The sequence below is a fragment of the Aspergillus versicolor genome (assembly GCF_001890125.1).
Source record: "Aspergillus versicolor CBS 583.65 unplaced genomic scaffold ASPVEscaffold_3, whole genome shotgun sequence".
Taxonomy (NCBI): Eukaryota; Fungi; Ascomycota; class Eurotiomycetes; order Eurotiales; family Aspergillaceae; genus Aspergillus; species Aspergillus versicolor.
In genome coordinates, this window is record NW_024467526.1 from 854,637 (window position 1) to 880,412 (window position 25,776).

At 49.5% G+C, this 25,776-nt stretch overlaps 5 protein-coding genes across 5 annotated transcripts; 2 read left to right on the forward strand and 3 right to left on the reverse strand.

Moving 5' to 3' along the window:
• Window positions 1-5,355: 5,355 nt before the first annotated feature.
• Window positions 5,356-6,939, reverse strand: nsdD (GATA-type sexual development transcription factor NsdD; the record flags this gene model as incomplete). Its single annotated transcript, XM_040806605.1, has 4 exons — window positions 5,356-5,568; window positions 5,632-5,952; window positions 6,005-6,836; window positions 6,908-6,939. 4 exons carry the CDS (start codon window positions 6,937-6,939, stop codon window positions 5,356-5,358), a joined length of 1,398 nt encoding a protein of 465 aa, XP_040665641.1.
• A 7,574-nt stretch (window positions 6,940-14,513) lies between these two features.
• Window positions 14,514-15,532, forward strand: ASPVEDRAFT_70172 (uncharacterized protein; the record flags this gene model as incomplete). The annotated part of the gene is made up of 3 exons (XM_040816060.1): window positions 14,514-14,805; window positions 15,019-15,071; window positions 15,146-15,532. Exons 1-3 carry the CDS (start codon window positions 14,652-14,654, stop codon window positions 15,530-15,532), a joined length of 594 nt encoding a protein of 197 aa, XP_040665642.1. The 5' UTR covers window positions 14,514-14,651.
• Window positions 15,533-19,426: 3,894 nt separating this feature from the next.
• Window positions 19,427-19,894, forward strand: ASPVEDRAFT_127476 (uncharacterized protein; the record flags this gene model as incomplete). Its single annotated transcript, XM_040806462.1, has 1 exon — window positions 19,427-19,894. One exon carries the CDS (start codon window positions 19,427-19,429, stop codon window positions 19,892-19,894), a length of 468 nt encoding a protein of 155 aa, XP_040665643.1.
• A 240-nt stretch (window positions 19,895-20,134) lies between these two features.
• On the reverse strand, window positions 20,135-22,479 carry ASPVEDRAFT_81471 (glutamate--cysteine ligase; the record flags this gene model as incomplete). Its single annotated transcript, XM_040817046.1, has 7 exons — window positions 20,135-21,139; window positions 21,191-21,776; window positions 21,830-21,955; window positions 22,006-22,148; window positions 22,211-22,276; window positions 22,335-22,407; window positions 22,469-22,479. 7 exons carry the CDS (start codon window positions 22,477-22,479, stop codon window positions 20,135-20,137), a joined length of 2,010 nt encoding a protein of 669 aa, XP_040665644.1.
• Window positions 22,480-23,372: 893 nt separating this feature from the next.
• On the reverse strand, window positions 23,373-24,960 carry ASPVEDRAFT_127103 (cytochrome P450; the record flags this gene model as incomplete). Its single annotated transcript, XM_040806423.1, has 2 exons — window positions 23,373-23,797; window positions 23,859-24,960. The coding sequence occupies 2 exons, from the start codon at window positions 24,958-24,960 to the stop codon at window positions 23,373-23,375; spliced, it is 1,527 nt and encodes a 508-aa protein (XP_040665645.1).
• Window positions 24,961-25,776: the final 816 nt, after the last annotated feature.

The window sequence follows — 25,776 nt, forward strand, 5'->3', positions numbered from 1 at the left end:
TCTAGCCCAATCCTCGGAATATTCCTAGCCTGCACTCCCATCTTGGATTTACCGAGGACCCGAGAAGCTTTTGACGGAGCCAACCTCCTTATTTCTCGAGAAGAACTGGGGCACTTGCGCAACGATCTGCAACCTTCCTCAAGTCTGCCAGAGACTTGAGATGGACAGTGCGATGATTCTCGAATTTGCCCCAGAACCAGACTCCACGCCGTGGTCCAAAATAGTATCACAATATGATTGTCCCGTTTCCAACACAGCCGCTTCGGTATGGTCCACAGCCCAACCCCAGCCTGACGAACAATGAATCGAACGGGTTTCTGCGTACGCTGTCGAAGCGGTTTCACTCAGAATGCTCCCATGTGCGGTCGCTGAAAACCGCTAGCGAATTAGGTCTGTCCATCTTTCTCCATGTGCAGGCATTCTTCCAGATCCCAGATTTGCAGAGTGGGGTCGCGATGAGATGAGAATCGTCAGATCCCCGGCGTCTCAACGGTACAACACGAGGCAGCGGTTCCTCCGTTTAGATTCTCCAGCCCTAGCACTGAATTAGCTATGCGGATGGTCGCGCCAGAGAGAGGAGGATGGGGATCGGGTCAATGATCATCGAATTCGCCGGCGCCCAAGCCAACTCCAACCCCAAAGCCGCGTCGCGGCCGAAATCGATCTACAATCTTGTGAAGAAGGATATTTCAAATCTCGGGTCTGGAGAGTTGTGACTCTGCTGTGCCTAGTTGTCGGTACGTACATCGCACATACTACGTGGCGGGCAACGGATTGTTACGTCGTAGCTTGTATTACCGCTACGTATATTGTTAGGCTCGAAAGGGAGTTCATCATCATGGCTGCATAGAGACGGGAACGAAATCAGAATCAGAAACAGTGACGGCGTTGAAGCTTGAGATGATCTCCACCCGACTTCTGGAATAATGTCTTGATTTGATAGAATCGCTGTCGGAGAGAGGGTTTCAATATGCCGGTATAACTCAGGACCGTGGCCACACAGTCACAAAGAGCTCCTGGTTTGTTCATCCAAATACACTGCCGGTGCTAATCCACTCTGATGTATTATTGATATGCCCAGTGGGTTACGAGTGCCGAGTGTCGATACAACAAGAAAGGCGTATAGACCGAACCAATATAGCAATAGATCAGATAGTCGGTGAAAAAACGAGTCTCAACCAAACTTGGGAGGTGCAAACCCCGGTTCGAATTCTGCAGCAAAGCCAGAGCAGAACCGGGGTTCGCATTCTCCAACATCAAACCCTATAATTCACGCGACCACCAGTCACTGCGAGTCAAAAGTCAAACTCCAAGCTAAACACTCTAAAAAACGGCATGTAGTATTTGAAATTGTACCCACTTCGCACCTTGTTTCTGAGCCGGCTCATCCGCGCAGTGCGAGTCTTAGTTCGGTCCCCGATCCACTGCATCTCCGCGACAAAGTGATTTTCACAAGTCATCGGTCAGAACCTCACAACTTCTCGAGATATCCACATTATTATCATCCAGTCAGGGCGTGCTAAGGTAGTACTCCGGACACTACTGCCCGGTGCCAACTGGCAATTCCTGGAAATTTCCCAACTTGGAACGCGCCGCACTTGCATATGCATGTAAAGAAAAGCTCAGTCGTACGACTTTCCTTAGTAGGGCATCTTTGCATCGCATGGATGGAGCACGAAAATCGGACAAACAACCCCGGAATCAGGCGAGTGTGAACTGAGAGTCAGCCTTTGATTTTTCGGTTTCAATTCGTAGATACGGGGGGCACTGGCCCACCCCTCATGTTCGTACCTCAGAATCAGGGGGCCTGACGTCTGTTGGCCCAACAGGATTCTTGTTTCGGCCGATGAACTCGGACCACGAGAACACGACTCAAGGCTCGCAAATCACGATTCGTCAGCCTGTGACATCGGAACGAATCCCAGCAATCAATGTTCAAAGGGGCCCACCCACTGGCAGCCCACAGAAGTAAACTGGGTCCCGACGCGGCTTGGAAAATGATGTGAAATTGGGAAAACCCAATCAACTGCCAAATAGACCTGGACTAGTTTAGGTTGCCATCGGGGATCCATGTCCTCCCGCTTCAGACTAATAGGAATAAGATATGGTTTGGTGGGGATGGGGTGGTGGATCGGCGGTGCAGAAGGGATTGAACGATACGGATTCGAGTGGACGAACTTGGCTTGGGTTTGAAGATGGAGGATCGGTTTTGCGTCCTTGTGCTGACAATTCCTGGTTCATGGTTTCAGGTTCAGGTTCAGGTGCAGCCTTGGGGGTTCGTATTATTTTGATGATTTGAATTATCAATTGAGGCTTGGTGTGCCCACTACTCCGTAGATTTACTCCGTACGTATCTCGTATACTCCTTTTACGGAGTTTCTTTTATCTGACAGCTGACATTGACAACCCTGAAATACCTCAGTATTGTTGGCTTGCAACCAAAGTGTTGCCCATAATAACACAGCCGATCATCCGACGCGGGTAAGCCAGCCTGACAGACCAGAAAGGAACCGCTCCTTATGATGGAGATAGGAGGAATGGAACAGCCAGGGCGTGTTCCACCGCATCAGATTTATGCAGTTGATACGGAAACCGTATCTGAAGCGAATTATATAGACCCTGAGAGTGAGACCCTTAGTGGAGTGGGATATGAAACCTGTTTGACTGTTGGAAGTGCGAGATTTGAAGGAACCGAGCACCTCCATGTTTGCTCCTTCGTAGTGTTTGGTCTATGATTGTAAGAATACAGAAGCAGGCGCAGTCAGAGTGGACTTCCAAACAAAGTTTTGATCGAACATACGCAGAATCATCTTGCTTGAAGTGGCGATGAGCGACCCACCGTGCCCAGTCTTCTGAGCCTGCGAGCACCAGAACGCGCTCCATTCAGCAGCCTTATAATAACAAGGGTAATCCCTGCACATTTTATATGATGCCCACAATAACTGCACCAATGCCTGTTTTCCTTCTGCACAAGGAGGCAACTGGACGAGCATGTAATCCTGCAGAGAAAATTTCTGGCCAGGGTATAGGTATCATACAAAAACAGCCGAATTTGTAAAACCCGCGGTATGAAAATTGAAAACCCGACGTGACCTCTGTGAAATCCGATCGGGATCTGAAATCGAAATCGAATCGAAATCTGAAATCGCAAGTGGCCCGGCTCTGCTACTATTACTTAACCAGTTAGTTCGGATCTCGCATCCGGCTGAGTCAGCGTCTGCCACGAACCCATCCGAGGCTGTCGTCGTCTTGTATACACCGTACAGAGCACGGCGGTATTATTGAGATTGCCTCAATTATTGATCGAGGTATCAGACCAACCTCACAGCATGGCGGGCTCGTGGCTGAGGCGGCCACGCTCATGGGAAGTATAAATTGGATTCTCCATAGCCTGATCACTTGGGACGAAGGGAAAGAGAGTTTTTATTGGGTCGTAAATCACCCGGTAACCGTGTTGCACGACCCCCGAAAGACTCCCCCGTATATCGATGGAGGTCAATCGGACGCCTCAAGTCTGCCAAGTAGACTTCACAATATCGTATAGTTTTGGTCCCCGAACCCACATTTTGGGGGAGAGCTCAGCTCTCCAATTACAACTCGGTGAACCATCTGTTTGAAAGCCTTACTTCACTGCTAGTATCCACCTTCACCGCTGCTGAGCCCGACAGACTGGGTTGGCTGATAGTAGTGATGGGTCGGTCCCCCGTCATTGTATGGTACGTGTCGACTATTCTTTCTACTCCTGTTGAGCGGAGTCGACGCTGGCCAACTCTGCCCCCAATAATAATGGAACCACCGCACCCTCCATTCCGGCTGATGAAATTATGTTTCTTCAACAGTCGCAGCGAAGAACTTCAAACTAAGGATCGTGGTGATGGGGGTGGGGCCAGGGGAGGGGAAAGCACCGATCGCATCGTGATCCATTGTCTGAAGGCGATCGCTGAGTCTGCTAGCGTGGAATTGGAGGGAATGAAATGATGGTCCAAGCAACAACCCTTCAAGCCAAGTCTCCAAGATAGGCGATCAGAATTAGATCTCCGCGGAAACGCGCGAATTTCTTTTCAAATTCATCGCGGTGGGAAATATTATTGGGGTGTGGTACCAGATCTGTGAAGAAAAACACCCTTGTGACTCCCTCTGGAATTTGGATCTGGAATCTGTTGGAACCACAGGCTCAGCGGCAAACAACGTTACCCAGCAGACCTTATCTCTGACGGTGACGGCATTGGTCTTTAGTAAGCTGACCAGGGCGATCGTGAACCAAGATAACCAAGGAGGCTAGCGGAGGCATCACATCATCATCAGCGCAGGGCTTGGTGAGTGTCGGTCAAGGCCCCCAGGCCGGTCTTTCTGCAATATGCGAATCGATCATGCGACGCGACGCAACACGATGCGCCGGCGGCGATGAGATACGATGAGATGCGAATCGATCATGCAACTCGATGAGATCCGATTAATTCCAGATTCCAGATCGCCGACCACTCGGCACTTCGAAATCGCCGCGAGCCCGCAACCCGCGATAGGCTTGCGCCGAGTTAAATTCGATAGTTTCCCGCGCTAAGAACCCAGAACTGAATGGAGTGGATTTTTCGGTCCCCCGTTCCAAGCCAATCACCATCATCCACGACAACGCGCTTAATCGATTTTCAACATTCGAGAATTCCACTCGTGACTGCAGCAAGTGGTGGGCCCACCTTGGGAATGCAGTGGTGGAAATGGAATGCTGGCTGATGGCGTTCTGGCAGGGGACGGACGTGGCCTCCATCAAACTGGCCACGAATGCGCCCCTCCAAACAACAGGAGGATTGTCTTGTACCAGCAGCAACGAGGAGCGTACCATGGTCCAATACAAGAATCATGTTTCAGCCACGCGCGAAGCGATCGATCAGCAGGCGTGCTCGGCTAGGCTAACAGCTGATTGGAATCCAGACCCAAGGTTCCAACTCCAATCTTTCCAGGGTCCGGACTTCGATCGTTTAGTTTTTGGAATTGGGGGGATTTCTGTTCATGGCGATTGCTGCGTCTTTGTATAGAGTATATTCGTATCAATAGCACTAAATAAAATCGATTCATTCGCGTTACATAACCGGTAAGTTCGCGATCACAGTTGCCAATCTCGAAGCAAAGTCTATTCAAGATGCCCTTTTTCCCGCAACATCAAGGGGTATTACGCAGTAATTCCACAGACAAATAGAAAAAGACATAAAAACGGTAGTCCGACAGGTTTGCATGCAATTCCAAATCAGATGAAAAAAAACGCAGAGCATGAGAGATTCAGCTCGCAGAACGCCTGACACTTCTAAATCCCAAATCCGTTTTCCAACGCCTCGTAATTATGTAATGCTAGCGTGTTAGTTAATGACTCCTCGGTGAGACAGAGTCGAGTGCAGTCTTGGGCTTGAGGTTGGAACCTAAGCCCGCTGCTTGTTTAGCGCCCATTTTGCGAGTCAACTTCGCATAGTGTAAGCCGCAGGCATTACACAATGTTCTCGCGCCATCTGGGCCGCGACGCCATTCTGGCGTTTCGGCACGGTTGCAGCTATGGCATCGTCCGGGAGGAGCAGCTTTCTAGAGAATTTGTTAGTTATGACCGCTGAGAAGGGGAAAAAATAATAATCAACTGAAACATACACCGCGCCGTTTCTTTGAGTCTGGTCCAGCAAATCCGCTGCCCTTAAATTCCTCCTGGTACATCGCCATGCGGTCGTCTTCATGCACTCCAAGCTTAAATGCCTTTCTCTGTGCCATCTGCTCGGCCATGGCGTGTTCTTGGTTGTAGACCGCGGTCCTTATGCGCACAAGAGCATCGTGATTCCGCCGTTGGATATTGAGCATTTCTTCGACCTCTTGGAGAGAGGGCAGAGAACCCATTACCGGTCCAGACCGGGACTGGTGTGCTTTGTTCGCATAGTGTCGTGAGAAGTCCAAAGTTCGGGTGCTCAAGTCAACCATCTATGATAGAAAGTTAGCGACCGTAAATCCAAAGTTTAATTTCACCAAATACCTCATTGAGTGATGTCTCAAAATCATAAACATCGAGATGGCGTTTCACGGAGTCATTCGGAGGCCCGGCAAAATGAGGACCTGTAATTCCAGCTTTCACTTCATCTACGCGGGTACCATAAGGCCGAGCCTCGTACGATGCAGCAGGATACACCGGCGCCCCCGGTGGGGGTTGTGACTGGAATGGGAAAGGCTGTGAAAAACCACCATATCCGCCTGGCGAGGCGACACTGCCAGCTGAGGGTGGCGCATTATAATCATATGCTGGCCCTGTCTGCGAACCCGATATTGAGGTGATACCTGTGCTTGCACTTTGCGTTGGAGATTTTCCAGAACTGCTAGAGTGAAGCGACGGATTCCGTGACTCTTGTGTATTCAAAGACACTAAGCTCGATCGTGATGCTTCCCCCTGTAGTTGTGATTGGTGTGACATAGATGATTCACGAAGGTAAGAACTTCCATTTGAAAACGGGTTTGGGGGGCCTGATGGCCCTTCGCCACGGCCGAGATTGGAGGAAAGGTGATGCGGAGGTTGTGCACTATTTGGTTGTTGAGGAGCGGCTGATGCTGGAGGCGGTGGGTATGGTAACGGATTGTCATTCCCTAACGCTTCATGTATAGACGGCAACGACTGCCGCGGTGCTTTCTCTTTCTCATCGTCGGCGCGTCGCGATTCCGGTGGCGAAATATATCCAGGTCCTCCGCTCGTTGGAGTCGTCGAGTAGGAATAAGGAAGAGGTTGATTTGGGTACATGGTCGTCGGACTGATGAGGGGGGCTGGAGATGTGGCGGGGCCCCTAGAGCCTAGAAAACCGATAGCTGGGAGATGATCTCTAAAGAAGATGAGGTTGTCAGCGCCATCACGTAAAATATCCGCGAACTGAAATATGGTCAGAGAATTTACCTATGCCTATGTCCAGCTTCTAATGATCCCATGATGCGGTGTGTTATTTGAGGTTTCTGGGCAACGAACGGTGCTTAATATAAGCCCGTTCACCAGAGATCTCTTTGTACCCAAATGATAGCCCAACTCTTTGAATACTCGCAGGTTGCCAGGTAGCGAGCTCGGGGAAGCTTGGGATAAATCGCGAGGGTAGTTGGAGCAGAGCAGTATCCTGGAAACAATGCAAGAGTGACGAATAACTGACCCACTTCCGAGCGAGGATATGAATGCCAATTAAATAAAAATAGAGCCAAAAAACTTCGGGAGGAAAGTTATCGGTGCCACTGGTTTCGACCAGATTTGTCTGGAGACGGTGGCGTCTGTGCGGAAGATGATATCGGATGAAATGTGAAACCTTGTCGGCCACAGGGAATATTCGGTCCTTCTCTGGGTCGGCCGAGGGAGCAACGAGCCAGCAGTGATTGGGGAAGCCCTCTGACAAAAAGTGGCGTCGAGAGACCAGGCAACCCAGCAGAGGATGCAGTTGCGATTATAGGAACCGAAGCTGCGGAGGACTGCGTCCTTAGTAGGCAGAGTTGAAAAAAGTACGGCAAGTACCCGCAGCGAGCAGAGAACAGATCAGATCGGGACGGCCCTGTCTGTGATTCGAACCACCATCTGCCTAAGTCGAGATAAAAATATCAACAATCAGAATCGCCCGCCTCAGATTTACGCGACGGTTGATTTGACAATGTTGGGCTTGCGGGCGGGAAAGAGGACGACCAAAGCGCAAGGGATAGAGTTGAATGCGTCGCGTGGAAAGGGCGGCGTTCCTAATCAACCTTGGAACCTGAACTCTCTGCGTGTGGCAGGTGAAATCAAGAATGCCGTTGTGACAAAATATCTCACAAATGAAAATCTCCTTCAACCGTCAAAAGAGACGAGAGATGATGTAAACGAGCTGTACGGGCTGTATATGTGGTCAAGGTGAAGGGCGCAGGAGGGGCGAAAGAGGGCCGACGATACGAAAGGAACGGTGTCGAGGGTATTTCGGCAGGAAAGACGGGAGGTAGGTATACTTGATCTCTCTGCCTCCACCCTTTCTGAGTGTAGGTCAAAGAAAAGAAGGAGAGGAGAGAGAGAGGTAACTTGGAATAATGAGTGGGAGAGGAAGTCAAGATGGCGGCGATAATAAGAGGGAAGTGTCAACAGCTACGACTGACTGGTATTATAGCGAAATAACTCAGCTGGATGATAATTCATGTTCAAAAAAACATTATTTGAAAATAAAATAATAAAATAAATATTATTAAAAAAAATACTGGATTTAGAACGAAGGCTAAAGGGCGATTCCTTCCAAAAACCGCCACAGTCAGGCCCGCACACACGCGCGAGAGATCTCGGAGTGGGAGGAAGATGTCGGTCCAAGACTGAGATGAGCTCAGACCCGAAAAGCAAAAATCAAAAATTAAAAAACGGAAAAAAGAAAAGGAAAAAGGAAAAAAAGGAAGAGAGATACAGAAAGGCGATCAAACCAGACTGGCAGTTGGGGCCAGCTTAAAGTTACGGCGAATTACAAAATCTTTACGGGCTGCGAACTGCGGATCGTCAACGAAGTGTGGAGTGTCTTGGGATCATATTTAGCGATTTGTGGACATTGGGGTGGGTCCAACTCCTCACTCAGGCGCTGTCCCTCTCGCTGTCCCTGGCCTGGAAAAAAATAACTGAAATTTACCGTAATACCGAGGCTTACGCGCGTAATGATGTATTTCCATCCCAGCTCTCGGCTCTGCCAGATGGACGATGAACTTGACGTTCAACTGTTCCTCAGCAGCTTTTGATATCCGGCCAATAAGTAAATTATAAAACCTATACATTTGTATAGGTCAGTCTCTAGTAAATCAAATGCGAGGCCTTTGCCTTATAGGGCTTCCCAAGCAGGCTCTCCGCCATCGTGACTTAGCCGAGATCAGATTTAATATTTAGTATATTACGCTAATCGGCTGGTCTTCATCTCAGATCCAACCCGATGGGGAACAAGATCTCGCCCAGGCGCAGAGTCGGCTGGCAAATATAATAATGACTTGAAATTGCCGAATGCGTGACATGAGCGCAGGCGATTTTCATCTGGAGTCTGGATGAGTGGTGGACCTTGAAATTCGAAACGGGAACTCGGGAGCGGGATTGGAGGTTGGATGAAGAATTATCATCGGCGCAATATGATGAAGTCCAAGCGGGCTGGCAGGTTCGAAGAGACGGGAGTGTATCTCAAGATCCATCGATCGCACGCTACTCGGATTAGGGGAAAGACCGACAGGCTTTAATTAATGAAAGGCGAAGAAAGGCAGGAGACTACTCGCTAGCTTCGCTCCAGCGCGGGAGGATGAGAGCACACTGTGGGCTCACTAAAGGCCCAAGTCCGAGTCAGCGGGTGGTAGGAAGGGAAAGGCAAAACGGTGTCGTGGTAAAATTAAGATGAACTCCTGCCGAATTTTTTGAAGATTCAGTTGACGTTGACGTCGACGTCGACGTCGCCGTTGCCGCTGCCGTTAGAAGCTTGGGCTGAGCCATTATTTGGAGACGCTGTCAGAATTTCAGAAAGGAAAGGAATCGTTTCTTCTATGGATAGAGGATCTCCCCCAATGCCCCATGTTGTGGCTTGCGTAAGGAATTTGGCTGTGACCTCGAGCGATCTTTCCGTGTATGGCTGTACCACCTTCCTGGTGTTCGAGTTTGCAGATTGGGGCTGGCAGGCCTGAGAAATCGCAGCTCGAACGAATATCTCTTCAGCCTTGAAGAAAGGGTTGCAGCTTGCTGCCACTCCTTTTGGCTCGGATCTGGAAGTGATCGCGGCGGGGAAGCTGGATCGCGCATCAGCTCAGAGCGTGCGGAATGGCAGACATCATACATGCTCCTCTTTGGCCCATGGAGCCGACGCCGTTGAAATCGCAACTGGAGATCCGACCACCACCTCGATGTGCAGTGCGACGACTCAAAGTCCGCCTGGACGGCCTGCAGCCACAAAGCCCAGTGCCCTCCTGCAAGAGCGGACGGATCTCTCGTTGTTCTGAAAGTAGAAATCATCAAGAAGCCGTTGGCTCTGGTCGGGACGGAGAAAGCCTCCTGCTCTTCTGACGGGCGCTCCCCCGCTTTCCTCCCTTGAGATCTCGGGCGCACCCGCTTGGTCGCTGGCGTCTCCTTCCAATCTCGAGTCTCGGCCTCCTTCCTCTTCAGTTTCCCCCATCCCAGGCGTCCACCCAACTTCCCCTTATCGCTCAAACTTCAGGGCCCGAGTGAGACACGAGGTTGGACAGCATCTTCCATTCCATCCGTGCAGACCGAGGTTGTGCAAAAAAAAAAAAAAAAAAAGCACTGACGGACTATGGCTACACGCAGAGGAATGGCTGCGCCCACTTCCTACCTAGACTTTTGGGATTGCCTTTTCCGGCTGCGTGCGCAGATTCCGAGGTGTGCAAAGTATACATCTCCACCTCGTCAAATACGTGGTACGTTATACTCGAGGCCGGAGAGAGGGAATGTCTGCAGTGACTTGGAGCTGACAGTGTTCTGGGTCATTGGCCCTCCTTCCCATGAACCCCGAATTTCTGACTGCGCAGCCTTGCTCTATCAAGTTAGCTGAGGCTGATCACCTCCATCGCCTTTTCAAAGGTTTCAATTTTTTATTGGTCTATGGGAAGATACAAAACTGATGTGATCCATCACCTCGTCAGGTTCGACTCAACCGTTGCGGCCTGTGTGACGAAGTACTCTCCTACTGAGCACGAAGTACGTACCTTCCAAGGCCTTCTCCAAAGTGTGCCGGGCGCTGCCCGGCGCCCATGGATGCACTGTTCTACTGATACCCAACCCATCCCCCGAACTTCATCGATATATACATTGGCTGCATATCCCGCAAGGCCGATTCAATAAAATCTGTAATAGGCGAACCTGATCGGAAGAAATCGATGCTAGGAATATAGAGTTTGGGATAGTGCTGCGTATTTCCTGCGGCCAATCTCGTCGAAGCCGGCTGTGCCTTTCTCCCTGCAAAGTTTGACAGATGGCCATGTCGCTCGGCGCCACTTTCCTGCATTCTGGTCGGTGGGCACTCCAACTAGTTTCTCTTAGTACGAGCTCTCCCAGTGGGCGAGGAATATTAATTGTTGAGTTTATTATTATCTGCGGCGTTGACGGAACTTGGCGCCGTTGGACAGTGGCTTGTGGGTGGCAGAAACCGGTTGCCCATGAGATTTCCAATCCAGCCACCGCCCTACCGAGTTCGGTACCAGAATAAGTTTCCCATGTGGGGGTCGTGGCTCTGGGTAACACGCTTGCCAGTCTTGCGAGGACACCAACACAAGCCGTACGACCCGTTGGGAGACAAGTCGAAATTCAGCAGCCCGTACTCCTCGCAGATGCCAGAAGATGGTTGAGAGACTGTTGGCCTGATATTATCCGAGGGTCCCGGCTTTCCTTCTCCTTGGTCGGGTCCAAAAGAGCGCCAGCGATGCCAGGAGCCCGGACCTCTAACGGACCTCTAACCCAACCAGGCCAACCACGCATACGGAGTACTACTATAACCTGGTACAATAATAATACGTACAGAACAACAGCACAGTCAACTTCCTACATGCTTCCAACACCGTCATATAAAACATATAGATATCGGTAACGTCTCTTGTCGCACAACTTCTCTGGACGTCTTGGGGAGCCGAAGACAACATGTGACTGTCGCTTCATCACCACAGATTTTGCCAGAAAACGCAAACTCGCAGGCAGATCTCCGGATTTCTAACATCATCGTAAGAAGTTGCCGTGGTTGCCTGAACTATCACTCATTAGTACCGCGGCTATCTTCCAAGCCCCAGCCTTCGACAAGGAGTTGACATCCTCCACGGCATGACGCCAGCCTGAGTCGAGGCTTCTCTTTCTCCCCGAGAAAAACAATCGCACAGACAGCATGGGCGACTCAGACTCCAAAGTAGTCTCGATCTAACGGTCACCCGAACAATCCACCAGCGCCAATTAGACTTTGTGACTCGTGAGAAAACGTTTTGTGTCAAGATCTTACCAACTAATACGTGACACCGATGGTGATTAGGTTGGGTTCCCGTGTCAGAAGTTCAGAACCCAGCTCACCACAGCGCCGGCGTCTCATTACCGCCGAATTCCAAAGCTGTGTTTCGAGCCTTTGAGATTTGGTGGCCTTCAACATGGAGGTGATGCTCTCAATGATGGCTGTCCGTTGACCATTTACAAGCTGACAGGCTGGAGACCTCGTTAAAATACATTCCCATCCTAATGGCTAAGCTTGCTTAATGCAGAGACGACTCTTGTGGCCTGTGTCAAGCTTTACCCGCGGCGAGAGTCTGCCTGCCTGCCAAGTTTTACGTACCGTAAGCCATCTGACAGGTCCAGATCAAGGAATCTTGATTCTTGAAATTGAGATCGCTTTATGTGATGAGCTTGAAGGGCTGCAGCTATCGCGGCTCGAGCTCTCTCAGCAATCTTCTGATAGATGGATACTCTCTACGGTTCCTTTGAGTGACAAAAAGGGAAAAATGAAGAAGAGAAAAAATGAAGAAGAAAAAGAAAAAGAAAATAAAAACGGCCCTGGTTGGTATGCAGATGCAAGAATTGACTTCAAAAATATCAGTGCATTCCCTCTTTAGAAATACCCAAAACTACTGCGTGTGCCTGATGCATATTCGACTAAGCCGTTCATCCCGAAGTGGCAGCTCCAGTTTCATCTCGTACCATGTATGGCCAAAAACGCGGGACCGAGCTTCGACGCTCTCCAGAACCCAAAGGAGAAAAAAGACACTTTTGTTCGCCTTGTCCAATATTATTGCACATCAAATTAACTACCTGGGACCAGATACCTGATTTTCTACTCCATCCTCTCCTCGGCTATCAGTGCAAGCGTTGGCCCGTTCAAAGGCAAGAGCTTTCCGAGTTTCATGACTCGATCAAAGTCTGATTCCAAACGTCATCCAATTGGGGCCATATTGCCCGATATATTCGCCTTCTTCATCTGGAAGGTCATCTACAAAAGTCCTGGACCAAGCGACCAGAGAAGGACAGCCCCTCCCAATGAAAGTAATAATATCACCACCGACAGTTTGGTCAAGTGAAAGTGGGACGAAGACATGGTTTCATGATCGCTCAACGATGATCAGATAATTGCCCAAACAGAACAGGAAAAGAGCGACAGCGCCTCGACTAATGCGGCAAGAGCCTAAAATGTGATCGTAATCTTCCAACGATGATCAACGCGTTGAGATGGAGAAATTCACCACCCGCTTTCCTTCGAAAGCTGAACGTTCTCGAGCGTTCACTTCTTCTCATCAAACTCCAGAAATCCAGAGGTCTTAACACCGAGGGCCCAACAACGGTGCAGATCACACCTAAAGCAGTTATTGAAGAAACACCTACGGATTCTCGATTCTGAAGGGACGGGCGCTTTCAGTCTTTCTAGCTAATGTTTTATGGGGATCTCAGATATAGTCATACAGCCAGTTCAGTTCAGACGGGCCAAGCCCCGAGAGCCTTATCTCCAGAGGTTGGTAAGCTGGCGTGGATGATAAAAGCTCGCCGCGCCTCGATAATCTCTCCGAATCGACTTCGGTTTCCCCTCCAGGTTAAACAACGGTGGCAAAGTGAGGATCGCAGGAGCGAAGATCGCGCACCATCCGGGGCGAGGGATCGGATTCGCGCAAAAGGAGATATTCGAGACTTTCTGGAGGATGGGTTTGTCGGATGAATCAATCAACGTCGTGGTGGAGCCTCCACCTGCAAAGTCTCCGGCGGCTTTACCTCAATGGGAAGTTTGACAGCTGCGAGTCCTCGAAACAAGAAACCAGGTCACAAAGAACGGAAGCGGCCCTGAAGCCACTGGAGAAAGGGGGGTTTGGAAATCTGCTGCAGCCAGACAAATTGAGTACTGGACAACGCTTCTCTATCCTCTGCCCAGAGAGTCGAGCCCGTCCTCCGTCTCGACCCTGGTCTGGCCCTGAAGAACAAAACAACTTGTCACATGTTAGTGCACTGTATAGACTCCGTCGTTTATTTTATTTTTATTTATTTTCATTTTTTTTTTTTTTTCAGTGCATGGGCTCGGTACACGTCCCATTCAACAAAGGTAGTGGCCACAAGTCGAAGCACTGACTCTTCAAAGTAAATTTGAGTTCTGCTGACTCCTTTTTTCCGGCTGAGGTTCGTGCCGCCTTGCAATGAACTGAGGAATGGTGGATATCTGCGGGATACATAGCCTATCGTGTCCTTACTTGGAAAGAGCCAGGCAAGAGGCCAATCTCCGTTCGTAGATACGGTTCATTGTTCAATAATCTTAATCTCCATCTCGCTCTCTGCCTTTGCAACCCCCTACACCGTAAACGGACACGTGAAGTGGGTGCGACTTTATCGGTTTCTCCCGCCTTTGGCGTACCAAGATTTGGCGTGACCGGAGAAGCGCTGGCCGATTTGACGAATCCGGGTCAGGCTCGATGCCAACAGACGCCGGTGTGGAGCTAGTCGTTCCTGCTGCATGGTTGACAGATTGACAGGTTGACAGGTTGACATCGTGCAGGTGCATGATTCCCGGTCCGATCGAAAAGTCACATCAACCACCAAGTCCTCGATCAGACCTCCCAACTTCTCTTTGTTATATTTTGTGAGCTATTAATTACTCCTGTTACTTGCGGTTCCTGTCACCGGTCGTAAAATTAGGAATCGATTTTCTCCCATTGGACAGGACGGGAGAGCGATGAGAGCTCGCTCCACCAAAAAAATACCGCCTTCGCCAAACCGAGGAGAGGGAAAGCAGCGTCGCGGGTACCCAATATCCATCATGGATACGCTCCAGGTTATCCGAATAAATCGCATGCAAATCCTGCGGGCCTGCAAGATCCCTTTTGATGGTGTGCTGGATGTTTGATCCTCCTTCCCCCTTTCGGGGTTGTACTGATTGGTTCTCCAATGGAGCTCTTCCAGAAAAAACGCCCAATTTTCAAGTTTCCAGACCGTTGAGTTTCCCCACTGCATCGATCATCTCATGGAACCACCTCGACTGTGACTACTGACACCAAATTCCGATCCACTTACGCATGGTCCGGAGTTGAAGGGGGAAACAGGTGGTGGCGCTAATTTCGAAGGATCCATTTCGTTGTCAGTTGCCGTTCGAGCCGTGAGTGGAGGACGAGGTAAGTAAAGGACAATACTGTATTTCGGTTATTATTATTACTATTACCCTGATGGAAGTCTCCTGGTGGTACTCCTGGTGGTACTCCTGGTGGTACTCCTGGTGGTACTCCTGGTGGTACTCCTGGTGGTACTCCTGGTGGTACTCCGGAACTGACTGGATTTGGATCGCCACAGCAAAAAGTGGTAGCGACATGGAGAAAAGGGTACAGAAAAACTCAACACGACCCAGTTTCACCGCCACCTGTCATACAACCCGTGCGGTTGGGAAGGAATCATAGCGTCGCCGTCAAGTTCCATCATCCGAAGAAACTCGTCACAGACTTCCAACCTAACCCAAATCCAGGATGCAAATGGTGGGGACAGCAGCAGTGGCCCCCTTCCAGAAGTGAACAAAGGTCCCTTCTCCACGTCAGACGGAGCTTTCTGCCTCCTCAATCCTCATAACACCCTTACGGAGCATAACGGTCGATGATCAGCCTGGCCCGCTAATTATTCTCCGCCCCAGTAGTGGCCACTCTTGAGTCTTGCTTGACTCGCACCGGCGACAGTTAGCCTGTTGGGTCAGATTCCGGATCTCGGCCGGCGCAGTGGTGAGTTTGCTTGATGACCACGACTCATGAATCAGGGCGAGATAATATGTCATGCCATATGACGCTGGATGGCGATCATTAATACATTACTCATGCCATGTGCTTTCCAAGAGACCTCGGAGATGATAACAAAACAGGTATAGAGCTGGTTCAGCAGGAGGATTGAGACTGTTGAGATACTATGGAGTATGGAGTAGCTTCACCGTCCACCGTTTGGGCTTGATTATAGTAGCATTTGTTATATCCGACTATCAACGCAATCTCCATCAAGCCACGACGAGTGGGTGCACGAACTAGTACGTAGTTATCAAGGAGTTTGGATATCGTCATCTGAAAATTACAAGGTCGAGAGTGAGGCATAGTGCCATCTCACTATTCCGAGCTATGTTGTCTTGCCTGCATCTGGTTGTTCGGGCTTCGGAGTATATTTCTGCAGGGTCTCATGATGGTCATGCTGTGCCGGAGTTTAACCAGTGAATAATACTACCGTAGCAATTCTTGCTCTCCCAACGACTCTGTCCTAATCATACCTGTACTCAGAGTAGTGGTGTTACTTGTCTACCTCAAACCCCGGCAGCAGTGCGAGAGTACACCAAGGTATGAAACTTCTGATGCTCCATGTAAATAGGCACCCCTCGAAGCAGTATACTCCGAATTACCCACGTGGTACTATGTATCCGTCCTCCGTCTGCTATGGGTGAACCATCCATCTATCAATCCATCCAACTGGTCCCGCATTCCATGGGATTGAGTTCGTTGGTCAAAACGGTGACACCTCGCCATGTCTTTCAAGTTCCCGTACTCTACCCCCTTATGCGGAAGAAACTCGAGTCATTCGGACGCGGCTCGTTGGTGTAAATCTCCAGAGAGGGCGGATCATCCAACAGTAGTTCCGTTCCTGAACCATCCAGGGACGAGAGTAACTAGCCCCCGAGCACAAACCCCATAGCGGCAGGGCAGATGGAAAAAGGAGATAAGGTAAGACTCTCCGAGACTTAAGCGTGTCTCACCTTTCCTTTAGGGCACACGTGGTGGCCCCCTTAGAGGTGGGCCGAGCGGGAAGAAGGGGAGGGGGGGAGAAGAGGGGGAAAGAGGAGGTGTTCAGTTCAGCTGAGCTGGAACACATGGGAGAAAGGGAAGAGAGAAGAGAGTCGTCATTCGTCGCAGCTCCGGATTGAGATCCAGACGAGGAGTCGGCCCGGGGTCCTAGAAAATAAAATACAATCAACAAATATTAATAATAAAAATGGGGTTCACTGAATCAATCAATAGTTCCCAGATTGTCTCGCTGACTGACTCGCGGGTATTCCGTGTGCATCATCACCGGCACCCCCATCTCCAGCTGCTGAAGAACTTGAAGAAAGGAAGGAAGATTTTGGGTGTGGGTTTTGAAACGGCCGCCGATGGAGGAATGGAGAAGAGGGGCTGGGTTTGTATGGATTTATTGGACGATTCAACACGAGGGCGATTCGATCGATCGGGATAATTTCGATCTTCGGTGTCAGCGCCGGGAAATTTTGCGCGCTAGGGAACCAGTTTAGACTCCATCAGTATTGCCTCGTGAGGACGTTGGGAACCGCAGCTTGACGTTTGATTGCAGTTTAATCTCTATCCGGTTCTGTGGGATCTGTCCTGTGGGATCTGTCCCGTGTGGAGTCAATAATTCCAAGACAGGTTCCTCAAGGAATGTCAGTGTGTATTTGCCAGAAACGGCAGTACCACTTGTGGTCCAAACGGTCAACAACACAACCGTTGCTGATGAATAATGATGAATAATTGATGGCTGGGGAGCACGACAGACGGGACGGTGGATGGACGGATGGGGGCCCCGGCATTTGCTCGAGGTTGCTTCAGCGCCAGGTTTAATTAACTCGATGATCCATCGACACTTCCTCGCACTCTGCTTGACTCAGTATTGAAGACTCAGCCGCCGTGGTAACAATACTTGGGTTTGATTCTTATGTATTTTTGCGCCGGTAGACTCGCCCGACCAAGATCCTGGTTTTCAGTTTCCGATTGCATTGTCAATGCGTGACAGGGGTTGAAGGTGTATTGATTCAGCTAGTATGACGCTGATGTCGGAGCAATCCGTGAGACGACGCCCCTTGTGTACTCTGCACTCGAGGCCTCCGAGAGTGCCAACGCACGATTCATGCTGCTTGTCGCTGTCACTATTCAAGCCCTAGTTAATTGGTAAACTAAGCCCTAGGAACAAAAAAAAAGAAAAAAGGGAATAAATGACTTTGCTGTTTGAATGGGCCATGTACGCTCTCCGTGAGGAATGGTTTAAAGCATGTGTGCTTATCATATTTGGGTCCGCAACGCAATCAACATAACAATTGGCCGTCCACCACATGTTGAGGGCTAGGGCTATATCGCCAGATCTCCCGATTCTATCTTGTCGGCCCCCGTCAAATTTGCTTGTGATGGTTCCGGGGGCGACTTCTCGCCTTGGCTCAGCATGGGTCTTGGATAAGCAGGTTGGCACCCATGTGCTGCTTGTAGTGGTACCAGATGAGATATTGTATGACCACTGAGCGATGGAGGTCGATGTCGATTCTAGATTTGAGCCGCCTATGGTGGGTGTCTCTGGCTTCATTCCTGGCTACTAACTGAGTTCTAAAATTCGGGTACTGCTCGACACTACTTGGGAGATATGCTAGGTGTAGGTAGCAGAGTATTGATATCCAATCCAAGCGCTTGTGTTACATTATATATTCCTGTTCGAGGCTGGATGCTCGGTTGGCTTCAGCTTTTTTTTTCTTCCCCCTTGGATTGAAAGTATATCTCGACACGGTTTTTGGTCGGTGGGTAACGATTTAGATATTTTGCATTCTTTCCCTGGGCTCACCTATGTATACATTTTGGCGTAGTGATCCCAGTCCATTCCCAACCTATATCTGGAGTAACAGGTCCCTCACAGTCGGACCGCTTTGAGACCCGTATAGCAATATAGTCAGCAGTATCCCACAGCATCTGGTTATTATTAGCCGATCTCCTATAACCAGGCTCATTCGTACCCGTGCTCTTCTCGTGAGGTCGTGACACAATTTGTCATACCCCAATTTCCATACTATCCAGGGTCGGTTGCATTTTGCTGAGGGTGAGATTGAAGTGGTAAGAAAGGTCGTCAAAGGCAAGTGCGTGCTCCTGACAGCGGTTTAAAATGTGTGGTGCTATCACAAGGTATTTGGTATGGCCAGTCGGATGGACTTCCTGTGCTTGGTTGTGTTACACAACCTCATACCAACGTGGTAGAGGGCGGCATGACTTGCATTGGCCTCCTTACGAACTGTCGACATTTCCCTGTGGAACAATCTGACACATGCTGTATTAGCACTGCGACGGTAGCAAATCTATCTATATAGCTTGCTTGCCTTTGGTTTTGCGAGTCAGGAACCTGTGCAGTTAGGGAAAATAGTACAATGAGAACCACAGAGGATTACCGGGTATAAGTAAGTATCGTCTATGCGACGTCGACGAGTGCAGATAAAAAGGCTGAAGCTTTGAGGTTCGCCTGTGTAGTACGTACTCTTCCGGCCTTTCACGGAAATCCGCAGTAAGTAAGGGTGCACTGGCACGAGGAGAAAGATGGCCTGCGCCTGACGTACGTACATCCCTTCCCATGTGGTTACAAGGAAGGTATTTGAGTACCAGTCAGTATTTCCTCTCGGTGATAAAAAGAGACACAGAAAGGCCTGCTTACTTCTCTATGTCACGTACTGCCTACAGCTCTCCCCAGACGAGGATGGGTTGGTCGCTGCCCGCCGTCTTGACTCCCACCGCACCGACGACAGCCCTCAACCAGTCTTCCTCTGAAGTTGACTCTATAATCACAGTTATAGAGGGGTTTGTATCCGCCCTGAATGCCAAAAATTCCATCGAGTTTGAGAAATACTGCGTGCGGGCTGGAGGGATGTCATTATGGCCGCCTGCTCCTGCAATGCCTAGATTCTGTACGATCGGTTCCTTCGTAGAGCATATCGCGAAACTTGAAGACGAGATCGATGAGCAGATATGGGACCCCGAAGTCAAGTTATACGAGGCGGGGAATCTTGCGGCAGTATGGGCACCTTTTCGGGCGAAGATTAATGGTGCCGTTAATCATGTGGGCGTTGAGCTTTTCATCTTGCACAAGCTCAATGGGAAGTGGAAGGTGACTGGGCTGGCTGATTCATGTCGACAACCGACAGAGGACGAAAAGAGTCTACTTTGAGGATCAATTTCCGTCGAACCGCCACCTTGACGTGGCATTGAAGCGGCAGGAGAGGGGTGAGGGAGAGCAAGCGGAGAGCTCTGGTGTCAGCAGGAAGCGGATGATTGAAACTGGAAGGCACGAAAGTAACGTGATATGGGAAAGTAAACAACGGTTATGCTATGTACCTAAAATAAAGCAAGGGCAGGGTATATACGGGAAGTACCCATGTCTATGTCTGCAGTATATATGCTCATATGCTCAGGCCTTCCTGCCTCTAAGCATTTCCCATCCAACGCTCCGATTTGCTCCTTCTTTAACGCTCATCTCATCAACGGCTTTCACAAGATCATAGCAGATTTCCTCGGACACGGCACTGTCCTGCTTGTACGCAGGGTGTTTTGCGACAAATTCTCGAATCCACTTCGCACCGGTCCATAAAGTGCCGTTAGCCCGCTTCCGTATTAAGTCGAGATACCTTGCCAATGAACAGCGGGTTTCAACATCTACGTTAACACTGTTCAGGTAGGACTCAACGAGGGGAATCAAGCCTGGGAATGATCCATCGTTGGACCCGTTGATGATGTCGGAGATGCTCATAAGTTCGTATTCTGACTCGACGGGGCCAAGCGGGGGAGAGGGCGGAGGCGTGTTATATGCTGAATGTGTAGCTGATGAAGTGTTGCTTTCACTAGATGAAATTTGCTGCCTACGGACAGGCGGCGAAAATGGGTTCTTTCGGAAATAGAACTTTTGATCGAGCACAGCATTCCGTGCATGTGCGGTCTCCATGTTTTCCGTTGTTCTTTGAATGGGAATGTAGAAGTTGAGGTCAAAACTCAAGATAGCGCGGGTGACGAGCACAATGAAGATAGAGAACGCGGCGTTTTCAAAGTCCGTCATTTGAATTTCCATCGACCGAAACTCAACCCTCCAGCCGATATCGTGTTTCTCAGGTGGCGGTGGCTTGAACCGCATATGTTGCCAATTTGTGGATTGTAGGTTCTCAAAGTGATCAGCTTTGTTCAAATCCAACTCCTCCAGGTCCTCGGAGAAAATGACAATGGGATCACGAATGAATAGATGTGCAAAATGGGTTGCCAGAAGATCGTCCATGCCGTCTTGCATTAAGCGTTTCTTAATATCTTCATCCACGATCAAATTTGGATCCAGGTATTCTTTCCGTAGTCTAGGGTCTTGTGAGATATAAGTCGAATTCGAGGCATATCTTGACTTTGGAATCCTCCACCTGTCATTTTTTAGCGGCTACAGCCGGTTAGCTAGACTCTATCAAGGTCAAACAAGATAAGAACTCACAAGCTCGCCAAGTTCTTCCTTTGTCCGGTCGTCTACCGCGTTGCCGATCTGGTTCCACCGAACATCTGTATCCACCAGAAAGCCCTTGTAAATTGGGGTCGCAGCCGTGAGTGCTAAGAGTATCGGCCCCAGTGGGCTTAGCTGATCATATAATTTCCTTCCCTCCGGTACATTTTTGGCCTGGAAAGTGATCTGAAGGCAGCAACTTCCCATGCCAAACGCCATTGCATCCATGTAAACATGGTCTTCTTTTGCTGCCCCGTTCCGGACATCATCATCTTCTGGCCAGATGTGAAGATCATAGTTCACTGTCGGGTCCTTGAACGGCTGGGGAGTGTTCTGGTCTTTGAATACAGGAACATTCAATTCAACTTTCCGACCTCTTCTTGACCTGATATTAGCCGCCAATGTAGGAAACCTAATGTGGGGGTTTGCGATTTCATCCGGAACAAATTGAGACCGCAGCGCCGGCCCTGATGGAGGATAATAGGGCTGTATATAATCATCTTTCGTGCCCAACCTAGGGAAGGTCGTCAGGGTCACAGGTGACTCGTTCGGTGCCATATGAGCCTTTGCTACTTCTCGCCTAACATAGGGTCATTAGTTGGCGCATAAAGGGGGTTTCAAGGAAGCCAATACCTCCATCTCATATTAGACTCCACCTTGAGAAGGTCCTTAAAGTCTATCCCCCATGGTCGACCAGGAGTAGCCTCAAGCATGAAGCGCCCAAACTCGGGGTGGAAATGAGGGGGCTCCTCACCCTCGCTACTAATCATCAGAGAATGGTCGTCAGATTTCTAATAGGGCCAACCCACTGTTCCTTGTTCTCAGAATATGTGCATGACCCTTCTTTCCAAAGTGCCTCGTCTCGGGCCAACGACTTGAGTATTTCCGCTTGCGCAAGCGATAAACGAGCCTTTTTTGTTGTATCATCCAGGGCGACGACTAGATATTCAACCTAGAGCAATGAAGTTTTGTTAGTTATATTGAATAGGTTCAGCAACGAAAAGGAGCCCTTACCTCGTCTCCCCAAAGAAGGGCATCGCGCTCTTTCCCTTTCGCCCTATGCCAATTCGCCAGCAATTGCTTTTATGCGTTAACTGAATCCAAGATTCGTTGCTCCCCAAATCATTGAGGCACTAACCTCAATTCCCCATTTGCGAACCTGGTCCGCTTTCTTCTTAGCGTCCGGCCACTCAAGTGCAGTTCCTAGCGCTCTACAGAGCGGCGGAAGTTAGAAATTTGCGCTGGGTTGCCGGCCAAAATGACTTGACGTACAGCAGGCCCATGGTAACACCTCCGCCGCGATCAGCAATTCAAGTAGGCAGGCAAAGAGGGGAATATAATATGGCGAATATGAAAATCCGATCGCTCCGCGGGGGTTGACGGGGTGCGCGCCGAGAGCCCCTCCCTTCGTAAAAGAGCTTTCCTTCGGTTTGAACAATGGAAGAGAGGGCGGATGAGTGGAACGGCCGACAAGAAGAAGCAAGGTAGGCACGGAGTAAGGACGATAAATGAGGGGTGTGGAGGGGAAAAGGTCGCTGACAAAATCCTATCGCCAACTGTATGCCCTTGGAGATTCTCGCCTGTTCGTTGGAGCAGAAAACACCATTCCTATTGGTGCAAGGGTGTGTCTTGCATGGCGGGACCAGTCAGGCTGCAGCGGGGCATTGATTATTTTATCGAACGATAACGCGAATAACGCATTTAGCGGCAGAAATCCTGTGGCTTGCTTGCTAAGCACTGTGGTACAGCTGCGGAGATCCCGAGTCACGTGATCTCGTGCCTGTCTATCGATGGGGTTTCTTTTGGTCATTGTGCCGAATTGAACTCTACTGTAACTGGGGTGATAGGATGAGGAGTCCATCGAGGCTATATAGGCACGTTTATCCTGGATATGAAGTGTTGGGTGTGGATTTGTAGTAAACTAGGTATAGATATAAGCCATGCTTAAACGGTGCATATCAGTGAAGGTCCACAAAAAGGAGAATGGCTTTAAGACAGGGTCTTAATAGAATCTGATGATAGGAAGCATTTGGTAATATTGACAAATAACGGATAGTTGTTCCTTTCAAAGGGTTCGAGTAAAGAGGTAAAATGGAATGATCCCTTCGCTCCTTCCACAACGGTACCCATGTTATTTTTGATGATCGCCGTTTTTAGCTTTTAATGCAGACAAAGTTCAGACAGGCGTGAGGCACACTTTGGTTCCATTTCGCGAGCTCAAGGTTAGAGCCAGTGATTCTACCCATGGACCTGGATCCCGGCTCTCCAAGACTCGGAACTCCTGGGCCATCCGGACCAGAACGTAGCTAACCTCGGTCAAAGCATATCGCTGGCCTATACAAATACGGGGGCCCCCGTTAAATGGTAGATATCCCCAGCGTGGCTGTAGCTTTCCATTCGCCCAGCGCCCTGGACGAAATTCTCCTGCATCTGGACCATAGATGTCTGTGCGTCGATGCATTGCGTATATATTGTAGGACACCAGGGTACCCTTGGCCACGAAAACCGGTGAGAGGCCATCCTTACCTCCCCCAAGTGGTAGGACAGTATCTCGTACAGCCTCGCGCTCATTACGTGGTACCACTGGATGTAAACGCAGCGCTGGGAATGTCAATGAGATGAAATTATGGGGAGGAGCAGCATAGTAGAACTTTAATCTTACATTCATTCACGCAGCATTGAACATACTTGAGGCTGCGAAGCTCCTGATACGTTGGTGCCCTACCCTGTAAGACAGCTACTTCTTCGCGAACCATGGCCCAAATCGCTGGGTGCTTAGCCAGCATGAAGAATAGATTGCTGAGAAGACTAGCAGTCGTATCACGACCAGCTAACAACACATTCATCAGTTCATCTAGGACACGACGCCTATCCGATGTGCGCCATGCCAGCTCGTGTGAAAAAATACGCTTCGGGTGCTTCTTCTTATTGAGTTGTTTTGGATCTTCCGTTTTGATCTCGGCCGCATGGAATGCCTCATCGACGAATTGCTCGACAAACTCGCGGCAAATACGATTGCACTCGTTGGCTTTTCGATCGTAGTAAAACATATTAAGCGGGCCCAGCATTGCCCGCACTATGACAGCCCTTTGGGCATAATGAAATGCCTGGGCAAAGTTCGGCTCCGACTGAGTCTTTTTCAGAGTACCGACTGATTCTCCAAACAAGAATTCAGTCGCTGAATCAACGGTGTAGCGAAAAAAGAGCTCCTGCAAATCCACCACTGATTTTCCGTCACGCGGCAGTAGGAGAAAAAGGTCCTGAATCAGATTTTCCAACGAAGTTAAGTCGGCAACCTGGTCGCGGGCGAAACTGGGTCTAATGAGGGCGCGCGAAGAGGCCCAATGTTCGCCATCTGTGTCGAAGATGCCCTCCCCTAGCAGTGGCTTAAAAGGCGCAAGGCGAAAGCTGATCCCGTAATCTTTGAACTTAAGCGAAAGGACTGTCTTTATATTCTCTGGCTCTATGGTCAAGATTGCGCGTCTTCCTAGCTCTCTTACTGTAAATGTGTTGCCATAATCACGGAAGAGCTCGCAACCTCTGCCAAGGATTCGATGCTGCGTAACAGCGCGGATCGTATCGGGTAATGTATCGAGTCCTAGGAAAGGTTCCTTATTGAATGATTTGGCCACTGGTTGGCATCCAGAGCGGCAGATCAACTGACGGCGGATAAAGAAGCGGCTGATGTGCACCCATGCGATGACTGCCAGCGCCACGACTAACAAGAGTGCAGGCTTCGGATAATAATTCCAATAAATCGCCATGGCCGTTGTTAGATAGTAATGGTAACACCAAAAAAAGTTGATGTTAGGATATACGGAGCACACATTGAGAGCACCATCAAATTTGAGAGGTTTACAGAGTAAGCTGGAGCCTAGAACGGAGGGGACCGCAACGATAAATGCCACTTGCGAAGCGCAGTTATCCAAACGTACAACTATCTTCGGGCTTCTGAGGACCCGATTGATTTTCCATCGCAAGCTTCTCTCTAATAAGAAAGAACCCACTAACTCGATCCTTCGTTCTTGGCGTGCCCAATCATCTTATCGAAGATTGGGCGAGGCAGCACATCAGGCGTCTTGAGTTGAAGCATCAGCTGTACACGATAAACATCGTCAAAGAAATGTATATAAGGCTTGAATATAGTCATAGACAAGAATTCTCTCAAATAAAAGGCTGCTTGTCTAAAGGCAGCAACCGCAGAGGGTGCCGAATGGCCAACGAGATAATGGTATGACCCTGACTTTTGCACACTCCCCAAGCACGACAATTTCGATGTTGCTTTGATATCCTGGAACTAATATGAAAGAGTAGGCAAAAGTAGTATCCTTGGAACCTTGATAAGTCGCAATCATCATCGTAGGCATGTCGGTTTATAAGAATTTCGCCACAATATAGAAGCGGCCACCATTTTGTCTTGAGGTTTCAGACCGGAGCAAGTTTAGGAGAAACCCAAAAGCAGATATAGGGAGCCAATATTAGTCGGTTGGGCCGAAGAAGTGCTAAATGTAGCTGCTGGAATACGGCAACGGAAGATCTCGGTCAACACTTAACATCAATGTAGGTCCATGGATAAACGA